This window comes from Phalacrocorax carbo, chromosome 18, assembly GCF_963921805.1.
Source record: "Phalacrocorax carbo chromosome 18, bPhaCar2.1, whole genome shotgun sequence".
Classification (NCBI taxonomy): domain Eukaryota; kingdom Metazoa; phylum Chordata; class Aves; order Suliformes; family Phalacrocoracidae; genus Phalacrocorax; species Phalacrocorax carbo.
In genome coordinates, this window is record NC_087530.1 from 3,031,052 (window position 1) to 3,052,447 (window position 21,396).

Consider the following 21,396-nt stretch of genomic DNA (forward strand, 5'->3'; position numbering starts at 1 on the left):
GCTCATCTCCTTTGGGGAGAATTTCAGGGGCTTTTTGGGGCAGACTAGGCCCCTGGGGCCTCTTCCATCAGGGACATGGTGTTTAACACAGTCATCTGCACACTTGACTCATTTATTTCAGAGTACACAAAGTGGGTAGATACCCAACATTGAAAAAGACCTTCACCATTGCATAAATGCTGTGTCAGGGCTTTAGGAGCGTGGCAGTGGTTTGCATGGCCCGAGCAGTTCACAAGAAACCTTTCTTTCCCATCTACTGTCTTGATGCTGAGCCCTGCTTTTGGCTGAAAGAAGAAATGGAGAGACCCTGTTTGTCAGATCCCCAACGGTGTCTGGGCGCAGCATGAGCTTTAACTTGGGTGTTGCACATCACCTGGCTGGCAGAGGCTCCTATCGCAGGGCAGAACTTTCAGCTACAGCACGCTATTGATTGGTAAGCACATTTTTTTCTCATTGAAGTTAAAATAAGAAATGTACTTGAAGAGCAATGGTCTGGTACAACCCCTTGTTCTAGTCCTTCCCACACACCATGATGAGGCTGTCACAGGCTCCATGGAGTTCATGCCTCATTTCTGCAGCACGTTGTGAATTTCTCTGTATACGACTTGCCGTTTTCTCTATCTTATATAATGTATTACAAAATGAATGGCATCAGAAATGGGAAATGTATGGCAAATGGTACCTAGTGCGATCCAGTGCCCCTGGAGGGGGACTCAGTTGGCAGAACTGACGGAGAGTCGCAAAGCCTAAGCTTCTCCTTTGAAGATTAATCTTTTTTCAAAACAAACAAAAAAACCCAACCTAAGAATAAAAGTTTTAAGAAGGTTTTTAGATGCTAAAATACTCCGCATTTTAAGCAGAAACTCTTAGAGCCATTTAATAAGGAAACACTGTTCTGCAGTTTAACAGAGCATTTCATTAGAACTCTAATATTTCAGTAACAAAGTTGCCACAAAAATGTCACGCAAAGAAGGCTCCGAGTCCTTTAAAACTGAAAAGTAGGACTCACTTTGGCATTTTGAAAGTCTCTGTGAAATTGCTTCCTGGCGAGCTCTGCTGGGGAGCCCTGGGAGGTGTTTTGCAGCAGCGAGCGAGCTGCCTGTGCTCCCAGCTCATTAAACGCCATAGTGTGTCTCCATCCGGAGCGTCACCGGCTCCTGAAGGCACTTTGCTGCTGAGCTGGAAATAGCGAGTGCTTGGAGGGCTGGCGAGAGCCTGCGTGGGGAGGCACAAAGCACTTTTTTCAGCTCTCGCTGCCTGTCGTATCCCGTGGGAAAAGCCGAGGCGAGTCCCAGGGGAGCAGGGTGTCCCCTGGAGCCGTGCGTTATGGGGCAACGTGCCGCAGGAGCAGGGGGCGAGCGCGCTGCGGCTGTCCGTCCTGCCCTTAGCCGCTGGCCGAGGGTGCTCAGAGCACCCCTAGCCTTTCTCCGGGTCGTCGCTCAGCCACCTGCAGGAGGGCGGCAAGGGGAAGGTCCTGGCCTCGGAGGGGAGCCGCGGGGCTCGGGCATCGGAAAGGCTGGGGGGAAGTTGAAGAATTGCCACGGTAATTACGCCACGTGAGGTGGGTTCACTGCCTCCTCCTGACCGACAGCTTGGGCGCGGGGACCTCTCCTGCCCTGCCTCTCCTGGGGATAGTGAGTGGTACCGAGGGATGTTTACAAGGTGTTTTCACATTCATGGGGGGAAAATACTGCACAAACGCTTAGAGTAATAAACATTTATAGTGCAGATAGTTACAGCTGGGAGGCAATAAACTGCAGCTAATGGCAATTGAGGGCAGTCACCCAGCCTGCTCATCCCTGGCACGCAGCTCTGCCAGCCCTAAGCCCTGTGCCTGGGGGAGCCCAGGAGGGCTCTGCTCCTCCTGGCTGGGTTTGGGTCCTGCCCTGCCACCTTCTCTGAGCGCTGCTGCCTTCCTTCCTGCTCACCGCATTGCTCTGCCTCCCTGCGCAGAGCCGGGGCTGACTCATGCTCTGGAGAGCGCTGCCCATCCCTGCCGGCGCAGGCTGCCGGCTCTGCTGGGGTCAGGACCCCCGCGCTGGTCTCATTAAATCTTGGGGAGCGGATGGTGATCCTGTTATGTACTCACCTGGAAGAGTGACTCGGCCGTCAGATGTGCTCTGCCTGGAGAATTTTCATGCTTCCCTTGCCAACGTATATTTAGATTTTACCCAAGGGCTTTTAAGTTCCTCACTGGCTTGAGCAGCTGTGGCAGGTGTACAGATACCTTCCCTTTTGCCTCCAGCCATTTTAACCTGTCGTCAGCTTTGTTAAGAGTGGGAAGAGTGACTCGAAAGAGTCACTGTAAAGCTTCAGGGTTTCATTGCTCTGCTTGTAAGCATGTAAAATGCACCATAGAAATAGGAAACTGTTGTTGAAAGTCCCGTGGCTTTGTAGGGATATTTGTTTAGCATCTGCTCAGGTCTGCTCTATTTCTTCTCCTCCCTGCTAAGCAGTCCTAAGTTAACATACTGGGTTTGCAGCTTTCATGCTCGTCGCTGATGAGCCACACTTAGAGAGGTAAAAATGGGTTTGCAAAGGCTGCGATGACAGTTCTGGGATTCAGCGCGCGAGGCTCTTGCCTCGCAGTTATGTAATGGCTCTTGCCAACTCGCCGGGGAGTTGGGGAGTTACTTGGCCAAGGGGATCTGCCAAGGCTAGCCAAGAGGGGACTTGTTTGCAAGTTACCTCCATCTGCGGGAACCAGGGTGTAGCTGTGGGGGGACTGGGAGAGCCCCCCAGCAGTCGGAGCAGCAGGGTGCTGGGTCTGGCAGAGGCGCTGCTCAGTGCACGGGCTGGGAGGGAAGCTGCAGGGCACGACTGCCCATCACTGGGCAGTTTCTGAAGCCCTGGGTCTGTGAGGGAGATGCTCTCCCCTTTTCTAAACGCTAACATTTTGAAATTGTTAACATTTGAAATGTTAATGCAGAGAACTTGGAAGAGAAGAGAAATCAAAGGCTCTTCTACTATCAGACACACTGTCCCCCTTCGGGCTTGCAGCCTGCCTGCAAGCTCTGTATGTATTCTCTCACTTTACATAATTTTTCCATCTCTCTCCATCAGGCCAGCTCTTCAAAGGCTTCCTTCTGTTTCCAGCTCTCTTGCTGCTGCTAAATATGCTCTCCTCCATGTTTTCTAAAATGTTCCTTCTTCCCTGAAACTCTGGTGCTCCAGTTTATTAGAGAAGTCCCCCAAACTCTGCTGAAGGGATGCTGGGTGAGGCAGTGAGCTGCTGCCAGGTGCCGTTGCCTGATTCAGCTGCCAAGACTAAATAGGGGAAGCGAGGGAATAAAATGCAGCCAGTTAATTTCTGCCTGTGTCATGCAAATCTTTCAGGCGCCTTCGAGTGCCTGGTGTCTAGTGCAGCATGGTTGGCCAAAGATTTCTGCAGCTGTGTGATTGTGTTAGTGAATACTGGTGTTCCCCTGCTCCAGGCTCTCTCCTGTTGGGTTTCTTTGGTTTACCTTGGTGCCAAGCAGCCTCCAGAAGCGCACTGGGGGATGGAGCCGCCCCCCAAGCCCTCTGTGGTGGGAGATGGCCCCACAGGGTGGTGCAGCCGGGAGATCCTCGGAGGTGACACCCTTCCAAAGGGGGATGTGGCTGCATTGCCTGCAGTAAACGCGCTCCAGTGGAGGCTCCTGAATGGAGACAGGGACTTCGTTATGGTTGTGGTTTTGCAATAACCGCTCAGCCCAGTTGCCATCCCAGCCAGCCGCTGTGATGGCAGAAATCCCTGCAGTTTGTGAACTTTTCCTGAAATGCTTTTAATGACAATTTAATAATAACACTTAGAGCTTGGTACAGAGCTTCTCACGCCTGGAACTGAAATGCTTTACTGAGAAGGGTAAGGACCATTATCCCCCATGTTCACAGGGGGGAAATAGCTGGATTTTATTTGTGAGAGTAATTATTACAAGTGGAATTAATCAACTTTTCATATGAATGGTGTTGCTTTTTAAAGACAAATGTCGGGAGAGTCCCAGACACGAAGGAGAACTCACAGTGGTGTAGATCCATCTGATGGCTTCTCAGGGAACTCGTCAGCGCCTGTGGTGCAAGGTCATTAACCCTGCCAAGGCAGTGTGTGGAGGGAAAAGAAACCAGTGAAAATAAATGCAAGACAGGGCACAGTGTTTACTTGCGTGTGCCCTAGATCTTGGTGAGCAGGCTCTGCAGGGAGCTGCTGTTGCCCTAGTCCCAGGGCGCTGCACTTTGCCTCTCCAGCCACTCAAAGCCCTGTGGCTTGGGAAGACTCTCCCAGCTCCTGAATGTCTCCTGGGTCTTGGTGTGTTCTGCGTAGTGCATGGAGAAATTACCCTGAAACAATTGCTTTTTCTAGTTTCTTAGCTGGAGGACTCAAAGAGGCCATAACCTCTGAACAAGCTCCTGCAAAGTCACTGATGGTTGGGCTTTTTTTCCTTCCTTCTCTATCCTGCTCTACACCCCCCTCTTGCATCTTGGCCCTCTTCAGACTGCAGGCTTAGAGGAGAAAAGTGTTGGGTTCTTGTGCTGAGCCCAGGAAAAGAGGCTTGTTTTGGCTGGGACCTCTTGGTGTGATGATAATGCTCATGGTGAATAATAATGCCTCTGTGCACTGTGAACGCAGGTGGGAGAGTCGCTGAGATGCTTTCTCGTGTCGCTGCCCTGCTGCTTACAGCCCATTACTGGTTCTGTTTATGGAGATGCCAAGGCATGGGTTCACCTCAAAGAAAACTGAGGTCCTGGGAAACCCTCCCATTATTCCTTGGCAATCTGCTGCTGAGGGCCTCTGCTTGCAGGCACTGCCGGAGCGGGGCAGGCAGGAGCTGCGGTCTGTCAGACACAGAGCACGACAGGAGCTTAAATTCAGACCACGTTTGCACGTACTTTGAATTGCAAAGTGCTGCTGTGGGCTTGCCTGGCCCTAACCTGGCGTGGGGCAGTGGTCTGGCCCCACCGGGCCCCCAGTCACTTGGGGGGGATCCACGTCTCCCTCATGGGGAGCAGCCTCTGGAAAGCCCCAGGTCACGTGGATGCATGCCTCTGTGAACAGCAGGTAGGAGTCACCATCCACCCCTGGTGCTCCCCCAGCTCCCTTCAGGAAGGATTTGATCATCTGTGTCTTTTAAGCCCTGATTTTCATTGCACACTCATCTCCGAGAAAGATCTGCTGGCTCTCCACAGCAGCTGAGAGCTGAGGTCCTGCTCCCATGCCAGTGGCCATGTGCCAGAGAGGACCTTCCTCTCCAGGCTAATGGAAAGAAAATGGAGAGAAGTTTTTAAATTGGCACTGGATCAATACAAACAGTATTTTCTAAGCACTTTTATTAATAAATACACACATCCTTGCTGTCCAGAGAGGACTCCCAAGCATCTCCTGGATACTCTAATATCTCTGCAATCTGAAGTAATCAATGTATTGGTATCATAGTTTTGACTGTAAAAGGAACTCTTTGGATTCAACCCTCTCATTAGCTGCACCTCCACCTGCTGATCGATAGTAAAAAAATACGGGCAGAAGGATCCCTCTTGTTTGGAAAATAGTTACTTGGGCCAGTCTTGTGCATGGTGCGCTGTTCCGGGGAGCAGGCGAGGGGCTCCTGGGGGGCTCTGGGGTCTCTGCGTGTGTCCGTGCACTCCCACCACATCCCCGTGGGGAGGCAGAGTGTTGGCACCCACGGGGATGGAAGGGCCGAGTCCTGCACAAAGAAAGAGGGCGGAACATCAACTTTTTTTTCCCTTTTTTTTTTTTCCTTTTTGACAAATTTGTTATTTTAACTGAAATAAATGTCAGAGGAAAAAATATTCTAGTGAGGAAGCAGAAGCTCCATGTTCTGTGATTTTGACTTCCTGTTGGAAAACAAAACAATTAGTAAACAGAAAAAAATATCTTTAAGTTTCCTCAAAAATACTGACATTTCGGCCAACTCTGTTGAAGAGGGATGCTCCTGCTGGTGCCTAAACAGTGCTGCTTTCTGCAGCTCGGTGCTAGCCTGGCTGCAGAAGCCTTGCAGTGGGCATGGAGTTGTTTCTGCAGGGCTGTGCATGAGCCTTGGCAACCTCGAAACATTGGCAGGTTTTGAAAAGCTATTTTGCAAGATGCATGGTGACAATGTAGGGCACTTCCCGGCATCTACAGGGCAAAACCGATGCGTGTGCACTTCTTGAAAAGAGCAATTCAGCAAATGGCTGGGCCAGAGAGGTTTGTAACGTTTGTCAAAGTATTGCTTTGAAGTTTATTAAGCCATTAATGTCATGCTGTTACATTTGTAGGGGTCTTGAAATACAGGTAGCATTTGTGGTGGTAATAAAATTGCATGGGAACTTGCTTTTCCTTGGAGTTAGTAAGTAAAGGGAGGACTGCCCTGCGAAGGCAGCACAAACACAAACCCGCCTGGCGAGGAGCAGGCGGAGGGGCCGTGCAGGGCACTGCTCCTCGGGAGGCGGGCAGCAGCCCGCATGGGAAGGTGGTTTTCCTAGAGTAGTTCTCCAGTGGGTGCGCAGAACTGGGGGTTTCCTAGAGACGATAATGAGCCTTAATGACTTTTCAGCTCAGGGTCCCTCGAACTGTTGCTGTATTTGTACGGATGCAGCCCCTCCTGTAGAGCAGCAGCTCTGTGGTGGCTGATGGAGGCTCTCATGAGATGTAGACGTGGTCACGGACACAGATGTTTTCTAGCAAAGCATGCTCTCCTGCACAAGCTACCTTTTGTGGTCCTTGGAAGTATCTTTACCCAGTCAATGCCTTACAGGGTGACTTTTCAAGACTTTTAAAGGTATTAAACCAGCTTTTCTTACAGAAGGCTCCGCACACTAGCACTTTTGGGTTGTATCTCAACGTAACAGGTTTGTTTGCGAGAAGAATTTGGAAACAGCCCAATCCCTTCCTGTTTCATCAACTAGTTATAATGGGCTAAGTCATGCTTATTAATAATAAGTTGGATAAATGCATAAAAGGCGTTTTGGCAATTGAGACTGGAAGCTACCTAGATAAAAGGAGAATATTTAACAATGCAGTTTCTGCGGATTCAATTAAGACTAATGAAAAATATGCTTCTTTCTAAATTTGATTTTCAGGAAGATTATTACCACTGCAACTGCTGCTCAGCAATTCCCAGCCATGTCTCCAGCCCCCAGCACAGCAGTGGCCTCTGCATAATGCAGATGTCAAAACGAGAAATCAGCAGTTTGTAATGGGCTCTCAAACTAGGATTAAACATCAATTTCCTGGCTTAGGGTCAGATGGTTGGCAACCAGTTAGCCAGGCAAATATCTCTGGGCCAGAGGAATTCTTGTTCAGACTTTGGTTTTACTGGGGTTGTGGTTTTTGGGGTTTTTTTGTTGATTTTTCATTGCTGGATTCCCTTGTAGCACGCTCTGTACAAACAAGGTGTTTGGTGTGTGGCTTACCCTCATACACCATGGGTGGAACCACAGACCACGTGTCGCTGCAGAGCAGCCTCACTGAGCTGTACTTCAGGTTACATCTACAGCCATGGCTCTTGCTAGGAACGTGTGGTTTCCCAGCAAGAATGAGCATCCTGGATGTACTGAGTGATACATTTTTACCTGTTGCATTATTTGACTTCTGGGTAAGCATGTAGCAGCCGTGAACGGGCACCACCAGCGCAGGGGACCTGCAATGAGTCTTAAATGTCTTTTCCTAAGTAACAGCCCTTCACTTTGAGTTACAGGGCAGGGGCTTTATCCATCCAGTGTGATCCTTTACCCTTTGGCAGACAGCGGCGTACTCCACCAAACCCAGTGCTCAGGTGCTCTTATTTTCCTTTTTCTCACCAGTGCCCTGGCTTCCCATCTCCCAGCTGAGAGGACCAGGGTGATTTTCCTGCAGTGCTGGTGGCTCAGTGACCCAGACAGCTCCAGGTTGCCTTTGGTCTGAGCTCCTGCCTTACTCCTGCTCCTTCAACTGCTCTTACTTGACACGCCAGTGCTCGGTGTCTGTCTGGGAGGTGACTTGGGAGGAGAGACACTGCAGGGCCTGTACCTCTTTAGGTGAAGTGTGGAACATGTTGCGTTGCCTGAGAGGGGAATGTTTTTCTGACAGAACTATAGCAAAGGAGTGGTTTCAGTAGCCCAAGGCAGATCCGAGCAGTCCGAGTAGCTGTGTGGGATTATCCAGCCTCAGAGAGGTTCTCCTCAGTGTCAGGCGAGCTCTTTTCTCTCTTGGAAGGGAAATGGCTATTCAAACCAACAGCCCTGATTGCAGTTTCTCGTGACCCTGTGTTGGATCACTCCCCTCTATGCTGGTTTTCGTGTCTTGGTTTGTGTTTAAGTGCTTAACAGAAAAGGCGTCTTCATGTAGAGACTCCCACAGTTGGGAACTGAGTTTCTCAAAGGGTTCTTTGATGTGATTTTTGCCACCTATACAGCAGAAGTATGACAGGAGAGTTTCCATTTTCTGTTAAAATTCCCCAGGTCTTTCTCTAATACCTTTTCTGTTCAGTGCTGCTGCTTGATAGTGTTAGTGCTGAGATCATAATTTAAGCATAAGCCACTTTTCAAACCAAACCTCAATCCTCAAATTAATCTTCTTCTGGAATTAGCAATACAATAAAATGCAGAATTTGCAAATAGCTCCCTAAAACCAAGACCTGATTGTGCTGGTCCCAGTGACTCCTGTTGTCCAGGAGGATTCATCAGGCCCTGAGCTGGCCACAGTCCAATCCAGAGGGCCAACAGCAGTAAATTATATTTGGGGCTTGAGAACAACACCCTGAAGTAAACAGATATGGAGCAATATACTGAGGATGAGGCTGAAGCAAACCATGAAACAGAAAGGAATGACTCTGTTAGAAAATTAATGCATGAATCATTTTGAAGCAAAAGGTGAAATTAAATGTATGCTGAAAGCTGGCACATTGGTAAATAGGCTGTGGGGTTTTATCCATTTTACATTTCAAAATACTGAAATAAGGCCAGGTTGGACGGGGCTTTGAGCAACCTGGTCTCGTGGAAGGTGTCCCTGCCCATGGCAGGGGGGGGTGGAGCTAGATGATCTTTAAGGTCCCTTCCAACCCGAACCATTCTATGATTCTTTGAAATAAAGTATATCTTATGGTGAAATCCCACTAAGAAATAATGCTCTGAGTATGAAAACAAGGGTTTGGTTAACAGGAAATAGGGACTCGGTTTCTCTTCCCAGATCAGCCAGGGGTTGCCTTTGTGTCATGGGGTAAGTCACCCTTAGGTACCAATCTTAGGGGGAAGACCAGCGAGCACAGCTCATGCTTGGCAGTTCATTGATAAGAGAGAGGAAGAAAAAGATTGGCCTTTTCTTCCCAGACTTTGGCACAGGACGGTGGTGCTGGGTGCTCCCGTAGCCCCGCGGGGGTGTGGAAGTGTGCAGCGTGGCCAGGGCACGCAGCTGGTGCCAGAGGAAAATGTCAGCTTTTAATTCTGAAAGGGAAGTACTTTGGATCCCAGATTTCCCATTTCAGGGCAGCTTCTGCCCTCACCTCAAAGACAGCCTTTGCACAGCTGGCCTTTCTCAGACTTTGGGAAGACTCTTTCAGGTATCAATATGTAAAGTCTTCGTACATAATGTCCATTTTAAAGAAATCCTGTGGTGGAGTTTAGTTATTTGCATTGGCTTTTCATTTCACGATGTCTCACTGGTGATCAGTCAGTGAATTTAGTCTTTATTTAAAGTATACAGTGGAGCAGCATTGGCCGTGCAACACTGGTGTGCCGTGGGGTGGTGTCGGCGTGCCGTGGGGTGAGGTTGGCATGCAGTGGGGTGGTGCTGGTGGGCAGCATTGGGGCACTCCATGGGGTGGTGTCGGCGTGCTGTGGGGTGGTGTCGGCGTGCCGTGGGGTGAGGTTGGCATGCAGTGGGGTGGTGCTGGTGGGCAGCATTGGGGCACTCCATGGGGTGGTGTCGGCGTGCTGTGGGGTGGTGTCGGCGTGCCGTGGGGTGAGGTTGGCATGCAGTGGGGTGGTGCTGGTGGGCATCATTGGGGCACTCCATGGGGTGGTGTCGGCGTGCTGTGGGGTGGTGTCGGCGTGCCGTGGGGTGAGGTTGGCATGCAGTGGGGCGGTGCTGGTGGGCATCATTGGGGCACTCCATGGGGTGGTGTCGGCGTGCTGTGGGGTGGTGTCAGTGTGCCGTGGGGTGAGGTCGGCATGCAGTGGGGCGGTGCTGGTGGGCAGCATTGGGGCGCTCCATGGGGCAGTGTTGAGGTGCCGGGGGGGTTGGGGGGGGTGGGGGGGCCGGGCCGCCGCTGTCCGTGGTGCTGAGCCCCGTACCCCGGGGGAGCGGCTCCGGCCCAGTGCGCTGCGGCACCCTTGTGGTCTACTTGAAGGTGCTTTGTGTTGAGGGCTGCCATCAAGTACGAGCAGGAGCAGCTGTGGACTGGTGGCATCCCCAAAAGAGGGCGGGATGCACGATCCCCCCTTTGCAGTCCCACCTGCACACTGGGGGACTCGCGGGTTTAGTCCTACTCAGGATAACCCTGGCCACAGTGAATTCCCTTTTCTGTTTGTTCAGAAATCAATGCCAAGCATGCTCAAGGAGCAGCAGCTTTTGTTCTCACCTGAATAGGAAAAATTGGGTTGTTCTGGGACAGGAGTGTGCACCTCTCTGGGTGCTGTTTTAGCCTGAGCAGTGACTGAGCCCCCGTGGCCACTGGCAGCTCCAAGGGAAGCAGCAGCGAGTTCCTCTCTGCTCAGTTCACAGCAGGTGCGTTTAGGAGGGGACCTTGCTCTGCTGCTTTGTCTGCGAGCCAAGCACGCTGAGTCTATTCCCTGGCATGCAGTCCACACATTGCTTTTTACACAGAGGAATACGATAAAATAGCTTCCTCCCCCTCACGTTGCTACTGAAAAACAGGGATGGGGAAAAAATAATCCCTCAGCCCCTGCCCTGCTTGTGGTGATAAGAGCAGTGCAATCATCTTTTTTTTTCAAAGGAGGCAGCCAAGGCATTTACATTATTTACTAAACAAAGCCATTTCAGAGAATTCTGCATTGTGGGTGTTTTCTCGGTCGTTTTGCACCAAATTCGTTGCAGCAGCAAGGCCGGAGAGTTTGCCTTGACTCTCCCTTCACTACCAAAATAAATGTACAGGGCAGGATTGTTCCACTGAGCAGCCGTGACTGGGGAGAGAGAAGGAAGGAGATGGTACGTGCCGTCAGCTCTAAACTGAATGCAGTGAGGATTGCTATGTATGAGAGAGTTCAGGGGGGAAAGAGGAGGAAGTCACAGAGGCAGCCGAAGCTCACAGGATGGCAAGAGCCAAGCTGAAGAATTCCCCTTCAGAGAGCAATTCCCATGTAAAAACTGTCCCACCAGCAACAACGGAAGATGTCCATGGCGTGAGCCCCTTGTTACCGGCTCGGAGGATGGGATCCTTGGCGAATGATGTCGGACAAAGGTATTGCAGGACTGCAGTGGTGCGTGGGGCTTTGTGGGTGGGGGAGGCAGCACCTTTTATCTTTTAAATGAGAGGGGAAGGATTAGTGCCACCATGGGCTGGAGGGGTGGTGGATCAAATCCTTCTGATAGCTATGTTAAAGAGCCACACCAGCTCCAAAGTTGTATTATGAAATAGGTAGATGGAGCAGAAGAAAGCCAGTTCCTTTAAATTTTTTATAAGTGCTTCTTGGGTTTTTTATATGCCAAAAGCATGTCTGAATGGCAGCCCTGAGACTGTGGGGCTGCCACACAACACTGTTAACTTGTATTGCCCCTTATCTGTACAGTATAAGGCTGAAGCTTATTTACACTGCTAACGCCACAGTATGCTCTGTACATAGCACCATGTTTGCATGGAAGTAGAGATGCTCAATCCCCCATCTGAGGAATAATTTATTTGTAACTGGAAAAAAAAAAATCTACCATAAAAGCTACCATATAAAATGCTGCAGCATCTTTCTGCAAGCACACAGCTGATGTGTGCAGAAAGAAATGAGCTGTTTTTCAGGAAGAAAAAAATGCTTCACACTGCATTTGAATTACAGTGTTTCAGCAGAAGCCAGGTCCCCTAGTTATGATGAAGATGCATATGTCGGTAATTCAGTTCTTGTTCCGTTCATTCCATTTTCTGTTTCATTTTTTCCCCATCTCTTCAGTCTATCAACCTATCCATGCTCCCTACATTCTTGGCAAAAACTGCCTCACCTGTGATTGTGTACTGTATATCTTCTAGGGGGCTTGGTGCCATTTCTAGCTCTGGTTTCCAGTGCAAATGAGCACCATAGGAAAGCTGCTGCTCATGGTGAATTTTACTTGCTTGGCTTTAGATTGGAAGGAATGAATGCCTCAGCTTCAGTATCTTGGTGTGTCTCGCTGGTGGGCTGGGGGGAAGGTGGCAACGAGCCAGGATTAGCAGATGTGGTCCCCACTGGGGAAGCTGAGGCGGGAGGTGTGCACTGTGGGAGCAAGGCAGGAGCATCGGTGTGGTCATTCCCCCGATGCCGAGCGGCACCGGGCACATGCTTTAGTCTCTATGTCTGGGAGGCAGAGTCCTGGCGTACTTCCAGAACTGAGAGTACATGTTTCGGTCTGATGTGGTGTGTCAACTCTCCAGAAGGCACTGATGCTGGCTCTCTAGTGAGCAGACACTTGGATCTTGTGGGTCGTTGACTTCGTGAGGCAAGGGCACACATGTGTAGAAAGCTACAAATGAGCGTCGTGTGGGTGCATTGGAACTAAATCCCTGAAGCTTGTGTGGTCTCAGCACATTTTGACCAGCGATCTGAATCTACTCCCAGTGTTGATCAGACTGCTTTCGCTCTGGTTTTCGCTTGCTTTCATTGCTTCAAAAAGACATTGAGGGTGGACCTGTTCTGGGGGTACCAGATCTCTGAAGGCACGTCCTGAATACTACTGTTGGCAAAGCCTTTGGAGCGAGCTTGCTTCCTCTCTGTGCCCTTTCAGGTACTGTTGATGTACCCTTCACAACAGTGCCAGTGTTCAAATCCAGATGCACTGGGGCTAGAAAAAGACTTATATTTACAAAAGGGAGACTCTTACAGTCTCATCCCAACCACCACTAATCAGCTGTGATTAAATGTGAAAGAGGGGCTTCTCCTCTCCTGCGCTCAGGGGCTTGGTGGGTTCCTGCCCAGGACCCAGGGAGCCAAACCTTCCTCCCAGGGCTGGCCCTCCTTGTCTCTTGGAGGGAGCACGGCACAAAGGAGGGATGCTGCAAGACATCATTGGATCTGGGGGGACAGGGGACAACCGTTCAAAAAAAATGCTGTAGCTTTGCAATTCAGTGGACCCTTGCCAGAAGGCGAAGTGTGCAGAGCACACCAGGGTGCCTCAGGGCTTTACAAAAGACCCCAGTGCCCTGGGTTTCACTGGGATTTCAAGTGTTTTGCTGCAGTCTTTCAAGGAACTGGTGCTGCTGAGAGGTAGAGAAGTTGATGGCAACGCTTTTCTACTCCCCCGGCTGTGTCAAAGCCCTGTGAGTTCCCTCTTGCAGCGTCTGAATTCCTGACTGCTGGGCTTTCCTTCTTCTCTGTGCGCTGCTTCCCAACAATTGAGTCCGCAATTAAGATTGAGATTCGTGCGCTTCTCTTTTGCTGCGTATGCAAGCAACAAAGGCAGGAAGATTGCTTCAGAAATGATGAATAGTGTGTTTGAGATGCTTCGTCTCCTCCAGAGCCAGACACAAGCAGCGTTATCAAGTTAGCAGCGACAATTGTCACTGGGAGTGAAATTACCAGGTGATGGTGGAAGAAGATGCTGTATTACAGGATGTTCTCAGGGATGCAAATGAATTCTCTAGACGACTGAAGCCAGTAAAGTTTATTCTCACCTACTTTATTTTCCTCCTTACTCTTTCTCTTAGTCATTGCGGCATCTCAAAGCTTTTAGGGGTTCTCAGTCAAAACAGGAGGAAAGGATTTGAATTCACCTGAAGAGAAACCACTCCACACCCATGCATTATTCCACACCTGGAGGCAAAAATGGGAGTTCAGGACTGGCCCAGGGCATCCAGGACGGGAACGCTTTCCTGTGGGTAAAGAGCTGCGGGCAGGGTGGGACCAGCCCAGGCTGCTCATCTGGAAGTAGCTCCCGCTGACGGCGCTTGGAGCTACTTCTATACATCAGGGGCTGCTCTGAGAAGAGGGGGCAACCAGGGAAGCCTCCCGGCCGCCCTGGGAAGGGCAGGCTCTGCCGCCAGACCTGCTGCCTGGGCACTGAACCTCTCTTGGCACGCAGCAATCACGTGGCTGGAGCAAGCTGTGAAAGGTTGAGTCTTTCCCCGATGAGCTAGGCTTTTCCTGAGGCAGGCTGGTCCCGTACGGCTTGTGTTGGGGGGGAATTTGAAAGAGAAAGGCGTTATAGGGAATGAAGTCAAGGAAAAGCAAATGCTGCGCTGTGCTCTCCATCGAGCGGCTGTTCGGGAGGAAGCTGCTGGCAAGTGTGAGGACGTGTAAATATCCGTGTTTGGATCTGACTTCATGGGCTGGTGATCCCTCTGTAATACCGGAGATGTGGGTTTAAAAGCACAAACAAACGTTTTTACAAGATAGTTATGTCCTGTTTATGCAGCTCTGCTGGAAGTGGGGGAAACTCTGGCCACGACCTGTCCTGGGACACACTGGTACTTTTAAGGGATTGCAAACATACCCTTAAGGTATCTGGTTTTGAAGCTTTGCCCGAAGCCCTGGGAAGGCCAGAGGCTGGTAGCGCTGCGTGTCTCATCCCTGCCCTGCATTTCAACCCTTGCCTCTTTGAGTCGCATTTGCTGAGCTGCCAGTAGCTGGAATCTGAACTGCTGAGGTTTGGGGAAGAAAATTAGCATTGTAGAAGAGTTGAGGTTGGAAGGGACCTCGGGAGGGCTCTGGTCCAGCCCCTTCTCAAAGCTGGACTAACTTTAAAGTTGGTTTAGCTGGCTCAGGACCAGTCCAGCTGAGTTTTGAACATCTCCCTCGCTGGAGATTTCTCAGCCTCTCTGGATGCCTGGTTCAGGGCTTGATCACTCTCAGGGGCAATAATTTTTCCCTTGCTGCATCTCGTGCCTGTTCTCTCTCGCCTTTTTACCGTGTGCATCCGAGAGGAGGCTGACTACACCTCACCCCTCAGGTAGCTAAGGGCAGCAATTAGATCCTTCCCTCCCTTTCTCTCCTTCAGGCTGCACAGACCCACCTCCCGCAGCCTTGCCTCGTCTCTTGGTTTGAGATATTTTTGGCAGGAATAAATGGGACTTTGCTTCAGCCACATTACAGTCAACAAGGTGGCTGGAGTCTACTCAGGGAGAAATAGCAGCACTCTGCTAGGGTGAGTTTAATGCAATGTTTCTTGGAGGTAAAGCACTTCGGGAAGGGAGGAAGTCACCCAAATGTGTCTGAAAATGTAATTTCTGACCAATCAATGTTTGTTTCCCCAAGGGGCAGCCAGGCATTAACAAACAGGTCATGCTAAATGCGTTTTCATTGCCTGATACTTGCACTCAGGCAGACCAGTGGAAGGGTCCAGTCTGGCCATTGAAACCACTACAACCACTCTGTCCTCGCAGCCAGGTTTCCCTATGATGGTCTCCGTAGCAGGTCGCACCAGCAAGTGCCTGGGTGCAATTCCCCTTCATGTTGAACCATTGCCGCGCTGCGTTGCTGAATCCCCTCCTGGGGGGACAATAAGTCAACAGCTAATTGTGGTTTTCTTTTTGTTTGTTTGTTTTTTAACATTTCTTTAACAAAAGCTTTTTCCAACAAAGAGCTTTTGAGACATATCTCTCTCTTCAGCGAATAGCGTATGCTGGTTTGCCACTTCAGCTTTTGGTGAGGTGTTTTTTGTGCAGGAGAAATGCTGTGGCAGGGATTTCCCCTGAGCAGGGTTTGCCCACCCCTGCCCCTGCCAGCTCACACGGTCCAGCCTCGATTCTTCTGCTGCTACTCTCTTAGATGCCCGCTGAGGGTTTATACCAGGAATTTGAGAAATGCTGAGGCCAGGGGTATTGGGGTGGTTTGGTCATGGGAGGATTTCTGTGTCTGTGCACTTGCACTTCTTGTCTCCGAGCTGGGACTGTCTGTGCCACTTTGTGAAGGCGGCGCTGCCGCACGTCCCCAGGGCAGGCAGGAGCTGGCATTGCTGCAAGCAGGCAGGGTGGCTGCGGGAGCCTTCACGGGGAGGACCTGAAAGAGAGCCCGGGGGGTCCAGAGGGTTTCGCTTACAAAGTGCTTTGGCTTTGATCCACTTTCCCTCTGGCTGGGCTGGGCAGCTCCTGGTGGGGACACGTTTCTGGCGGTGGGTGTCTCCGTACAGAGTCCACGTCAGGGTTCGCTGTGCCACACAGCTGTTTGCTGCCAAGGTGCTGATGCTCTGCGATGGTTGCCCAGATTGAAGCATGGCATCTCTGAGCCTTCCCCCAGCAGTAATCAAACCGTGGGCTGCTCTCGGAGCTGGGGTCCAACTACCCAGCCTGCCTGTGGGTCTATGCCCAGCATCCCCGTGGGAAGGTGGCCACTGAGCATCACTTCTCCTCGCAGCCTCCGGTGTAGTTGCCTTGGGTTGTTCTTCCAGGCATTGTCGCACGGCTCTGTGGCGGGTGGCACTGCTCACACACCATTTAACCTGGGCATTTTTTTCCAGCATAGCGGCGGGCATTGCTATGTGATGTTGAGCGTGTTTTCAGAGTAGGACCAGTGCAAAAAAATGGGCAGGGTGCTCAGTTGCTGAACTCCGTTATAATGGCACTATGCGAATGCACTGCTTGATCCTGATGAACAGGAAACGATCCCAGATCCCGGCTGCCAGCACAGCGAGCTGACAGCTGGCATCCTTCGCACTAAACAGAGCCCTTCGTAAACACCGCCAGCCATCTCATCCCGGGCTGCAGTGTGGGGACTTGAGCCTGGCTGCTTCTTGTCCTTGTCCCAGAGCTGTGCTGGAGCGGCCCCCGAGCTCTGCTCTTCCTCCCTATTTTGTACCCGCTCCTCTGCACAGGGACAAGACGCACATCGCCACCTCCCAGCCAGGGCTCAGTTCTGAGCTCCCTCCTGCGGGTTTCAGATGTGTTTTGGTGCTGGTCCCATGGTTGTGGTCTCCATCCCTCATATCCCTAATCCTGTTCCCAGGCACACTCCAGCAGAAAGCGTTTGCACCCCCGGGGCGCGGGGCGGTGCTAACCCCCGAGCTGGCAGCGCTGCAGCCAGGCGCCTGAGGGGAGCAGGCTGAGATTTGGAAGTGCTGAGTGCTCCTCCCACGGTTGCTGGTAAGACGCCAGCACTGCTGAAAATCTCAGTGCCCTATATAGGCGCTGACATGCAGACGAGGCACCTAACCTAAGGATGCCTACACTCAAAACACGCACTTGGGCTTTTGCTCTGTTTATTTTAGGTCCCTTATTCCCAACCAGGTCCCTTCAGGGCATGGGGATCAGCACGTTGTTCCTCCTCCTCCTCCAGTGGAGGCTTTCCTGCTTGCGGTGAGAGTGGGATGCCAGGCATGGCCATCCCTCCGAGCAGGCACCAGCTGCCAGCCCGGCCGTCAGGGTTGTGCAGGACTGTGACGGAGCAGAGTCTCGCAGCCCACCCCCAAGCTTGTGCACTGTCCTTCCTCTGCAAGGCTCAGCCGCTTGACGGGACTGCAGGAATTAATTTAGCTCATAAGAAGGGCAGGGGTGTGTGTGTTAGAGCAGCCGCAGCATCTGTAGGGCCTTTTTGCCCAGCAGGCAGAGCCCAGTGCCCAGGCTTGGCAATGCCCACCCCTCTGGAAGAGCCAAACCTTTCTGGAAGGTAATTGCAGGCAGTGCCAGGAGCTGCCGGGCACTGGGCTGGGAGCGGCTTGTCTGGCTGAAGCGGGCAATGCTGCTTTTTTGGCACCATGCCTTGTTTGTTTCTAAACTTTATGTATTTTAGTTGCAAGGCAGGTTTTGCATAGGAATGCCAAGGAAAACTAGCTCTGTGATTGAATGAGAGCCCCTCGAGGTGCTGCTCGCTGGGGAGGAGGCAGCCGCGCTGATGCTGCCGGTGTTTCGCTGCCGGCAGCGGGAGGGTTTGTTCCTGTGGCACTTCTCCAGCCATCAGGCATCTGTCAGTGTGTGCCTGGAGCAGTCGGTGGCTTTTCCAAGTGCCCACCAGCACAGCTTGCTGAGCTTCCTCCAGACTGGGGGTGCTGGGGGATAGAGTCCCTTCCCGGCGGTCACCCCTGCCCCGTCCCGCAGCCGGGGAGGTGGGCTGCCCTTCCCGGCTCTGAGCAGCCCTCCTCTCTCACACGTGTTTGCAAGCAGGATGCATGCATCTTCCTCTCCCTTTCCCCTTCCTCTTGCTCATTCTTTCTCCCCCTCTTTACTTTCTTTTTTTGTCTCCTCCCATCTGTCCTTCTCACATCAGGCTATTTTTGGGGATGAGTTTCTCACTGTCAATATGATAGGAACCGTGGTGCATCTCATGTCTTAGAGGATGAACACCACTTCGGGAAGCCTTCCTAAGCAGTTCCCTTGCTCAGCTCATCTTAACCCCCCCTACCTTGCCCCTGACCTCAGAGCCGGAGGAGAGAGCCATCAGATTTAGTGCCCTTTAGTCCCCTGGTCTTGAAACGCCTCCGAGCCTTGCAAGCGGTTATTAAGCAGCCTGAAGCTGAGTGTGGTGTTGGCAGATCATTACTTGTGTCTTTGTAACTTCCAGGGGCTTTTAGTCAAGGCAGGATTGTTTTTTTCACTTGAAAGTAATAGGAACTGCAGGACCAGAAGTGAATTTTTAATACCCTTCATTTACCAGAAATGCCTCCCAGAAAAATCAGGAGACAGCGGCGAAGGCGCGGAGCTGGCAGGGAGTTTGCTGGGAGGGAGCAGATCTCTGTGTGAGCCGAGCTGAGCTGCTGCCGTGCTTTACTGTTCTTTCCTTCATCGGAGCATCTTTGAACACTTTAAACACAGGGAAAGTATTTAGCTTCACATTATCTGCATGAGTCGGATGAACTAAATGCCGCCCAGATCCCGCTGTGCCCCGGCAGAGCTGGGAGGAGAGCTGGGGCTCGGGGCTGGCTGCCTTCCCTGCTCTGGAGCGAAGGAGACCTGGTCTGCAGCCTGAATCCTTGGGGGAGTGGGGTCTGGGGGGTGCTTCCCACATCCCTGCCTTTGCTGGGGTGTGCTGGAGCCGGAGCTGAGGAGGAGGAAGGGGTGAAAAGGTAGATGCTCAGCCAAGGAGCTGCTGCGCAGCGTGGGTGGGCAGGTGATTGCTCTCTCTTGTACATAAGCAAGTTTTATTAGTTACCTTTTGTTCTAAAAATAAATATGCCATTGTCTCGTCACCTTCTAACAAAACCTTTCCATTTTGTAAGGGGCTGCAGCTTGAAATGCGATGGCAGACCTGTCTCTGTAGCAGCAAAGTTTCTTCCCACTCTGCTCCCTCTCCTTTCTCTCATCCTTCCCTGCTCTGCCCTTCTTTCCAGGGGATGCCACTGCACCCCGGAGCTTGGCATCATGGTTTGACGATTGGCAGCTCCAGGACAAGGGGCCTCGGCTTTCCCTGTCCGGGTACGGCGCTCCTCTCCCAGACACTGGACTCCGGAGGGGAGCGAAGGTTGGGCTCGCTGCCTGTGGTGTAGTTATCTTCCATGGTAGGAATGAGATGAGTTGAGGTTTGTCTGCACAGGGATACTCAGGGAGGCAGGTCTGGATGAAATAAAAAAGTGAATTTAAAGTAGATTATCTGAAACACATGAAAAGCCAGTATAACATTTCTGACTCAGTTAAATGGCTTTAATTCTGTATATTGTAAATCTACTTTTTCCTTTCAAGTGAGACTGTGCACAAAAGGGTTCGTGCCATTCTGCTAATCCTCTCTAGCAGTTAACCTGGGTTAATTGTCAGATAAGTGACACTGCGGAGTCCACAAAGGCTGGGCTGGGGTTTGTGGGGAGCAGCGAGGGGAGGATGCTTGTGCACCCCTCTGGTGCTGGGTTAGCAGCTCTGCTCGGGCTGGGCTGCGGGGCCAGTGCGGGGCTGGCCACCGGAGCCAGGCGTGAAACCCAGCTTTGAGGCTGGTCCCTGGCAGAGAGCTCTGGTGGGGAGCAGGGACGGCTCGGCCACAGGGCAGTGCTGAGCATCCCACGGGGCTGTCCGTCCTTCTTTCTCCCTGCAGAAAATGGGGCCTTTCCCCCTAGTAAACCAAACTTTCCAAGTCGAAACTTCTAAAAAGTTTTCAGGTCTGGAAAGCAACCCTTTTCAGATGAGAATTAGAGTGATTTTTAGTTTTATTTAAAATATTTCCATATTTTCTCAGCATTTAGACTGTTTATGAGCATTTGGGTGCCTGGTGGGAAGGAGAGCTTTCAGTGTGACATCTCAGGGTTGCTTCTTCCCCCTGTGAACGACATAAAGTAGTTTGTTCATTTGGAAGCTGAGAGTGCCTTTTTGTTACTATTTTATCACACATGCTTTAGCCACGGCACAGAGTGGCCAAAGCCACTGTTGGGGAGGTTTATGCCCGTCACTCTGGAGTCCCTTTTATTCATGGTGCCTTCTTATGAGAGAGATGTTTATTTGCCTCGTGAGCCCGTGGCTTGTCTGTCTGGGGAATTGTACTGGCTCATCCCGATGCTCTGGGACCCACGGTGACACCAGACCTTGGGGGTCTGCAGGACCCCACGGAGCTGTGTGATTAAATGTACCATTGGTTTTCGGGAATGTTCTTCTGCCTTGGGGAGCTGTGTCTGAAATAAGCTCCTGTTCGTACAGTCTTCCTGGTTGCCAGCTGGCAGTATATTAAGAGAAAACCAAATCATTTGCTGTTTTTTTCCCATCAACAGCTCTGTGAGGCATAAAAGGCTCCTGTGCAAAACCAAACACGGGTGGAGGGGCTTGAACAGCCCCTGCTGCTAATGTGGGATAATTCAATTTGGCAGGAGGGAGGCTGAGCTGGTGGGGCTCCTTCCTCGGGCTGCGCTTGCCTCTGGTTTGCAGCTGGAGAACGTCTGCGTTGTTTGTCATTAATAAATGCCTTGGCTGCTCCGAGGGACGGCGCGGGGGATGGACCCACCCCGGGGCTTGTTATCGCTGGCAGAGGTGGCACGAGAGACCACTCGAGTGTGAACTAACTTACTGCTCCGTGATGGCTGCACGAGGAAGAGCAGGGCAGAGGGGGAAGATGGCAGGTCAACGGCTTCCTTTTCGCAAGTGGATCATTTGTGGGCAAGGCTGGGTGTGCGGCTCCAGGGGCACAAACCCAGGCTGGGGGTGCTGGGCTGCCGGCGGGAGCTGGGCAGAGGTTCGGCTGGGGCTGAGCCTGCAGAGCAGAGGTGGGAGCCCCTGACTCTCCCTGCAGGCATCCCCAGCACCTCCTGCCTCGTGGCCCCCCGAGTAGCTCCCCGTGGAGGGCTGGTGACCAGGCTCGTCGCGCAGCCGCCCGCTCGTGGGAAGCGGGTCTGCGTGGGAGGATCTTGTCTAGACAGAGCGCCGGCTCCCCCGGCTCCCTCCCTCAAGGCCCCCAGCATCTCTCCCA

At 51.7% G+C, this 21,396-nt stretch overlaps 1 protein-coding gene across 2 annotated transcripts in view; it reads left to right on the plus strand.

Annotated features, from left to right (window-relative positions):
* The window catches only part of KCNT1 (potassium sodium-activated channel subfamily T member 1), a 91,914-nt gene that overhangs the window by 33,678 nt on the left and 36,840 nt on the right, over nucleotides 1-21,396 (plus strand). The window contains exon 1 of one of the 2 annotated variants that reach the window (XM_064468550.1): nucleotides 11,136-11,372. The exons of the other annotated variant lie outside the window; for it this stretch is intronic. Within the exon in view, the coding sequence (XP_064324620.1) occupies nucleotides 11,224-11,372 (149 nt within the window). The 5' untranslated portion in view covers nucleotides 11,136-11,223. Of the gene's footprint in view, nucleotides 1-11,135; nucleotides 11,373-21,396 lie in introns of those variants that run through there. 2 annotated transcript variants of the gene reach the window in all.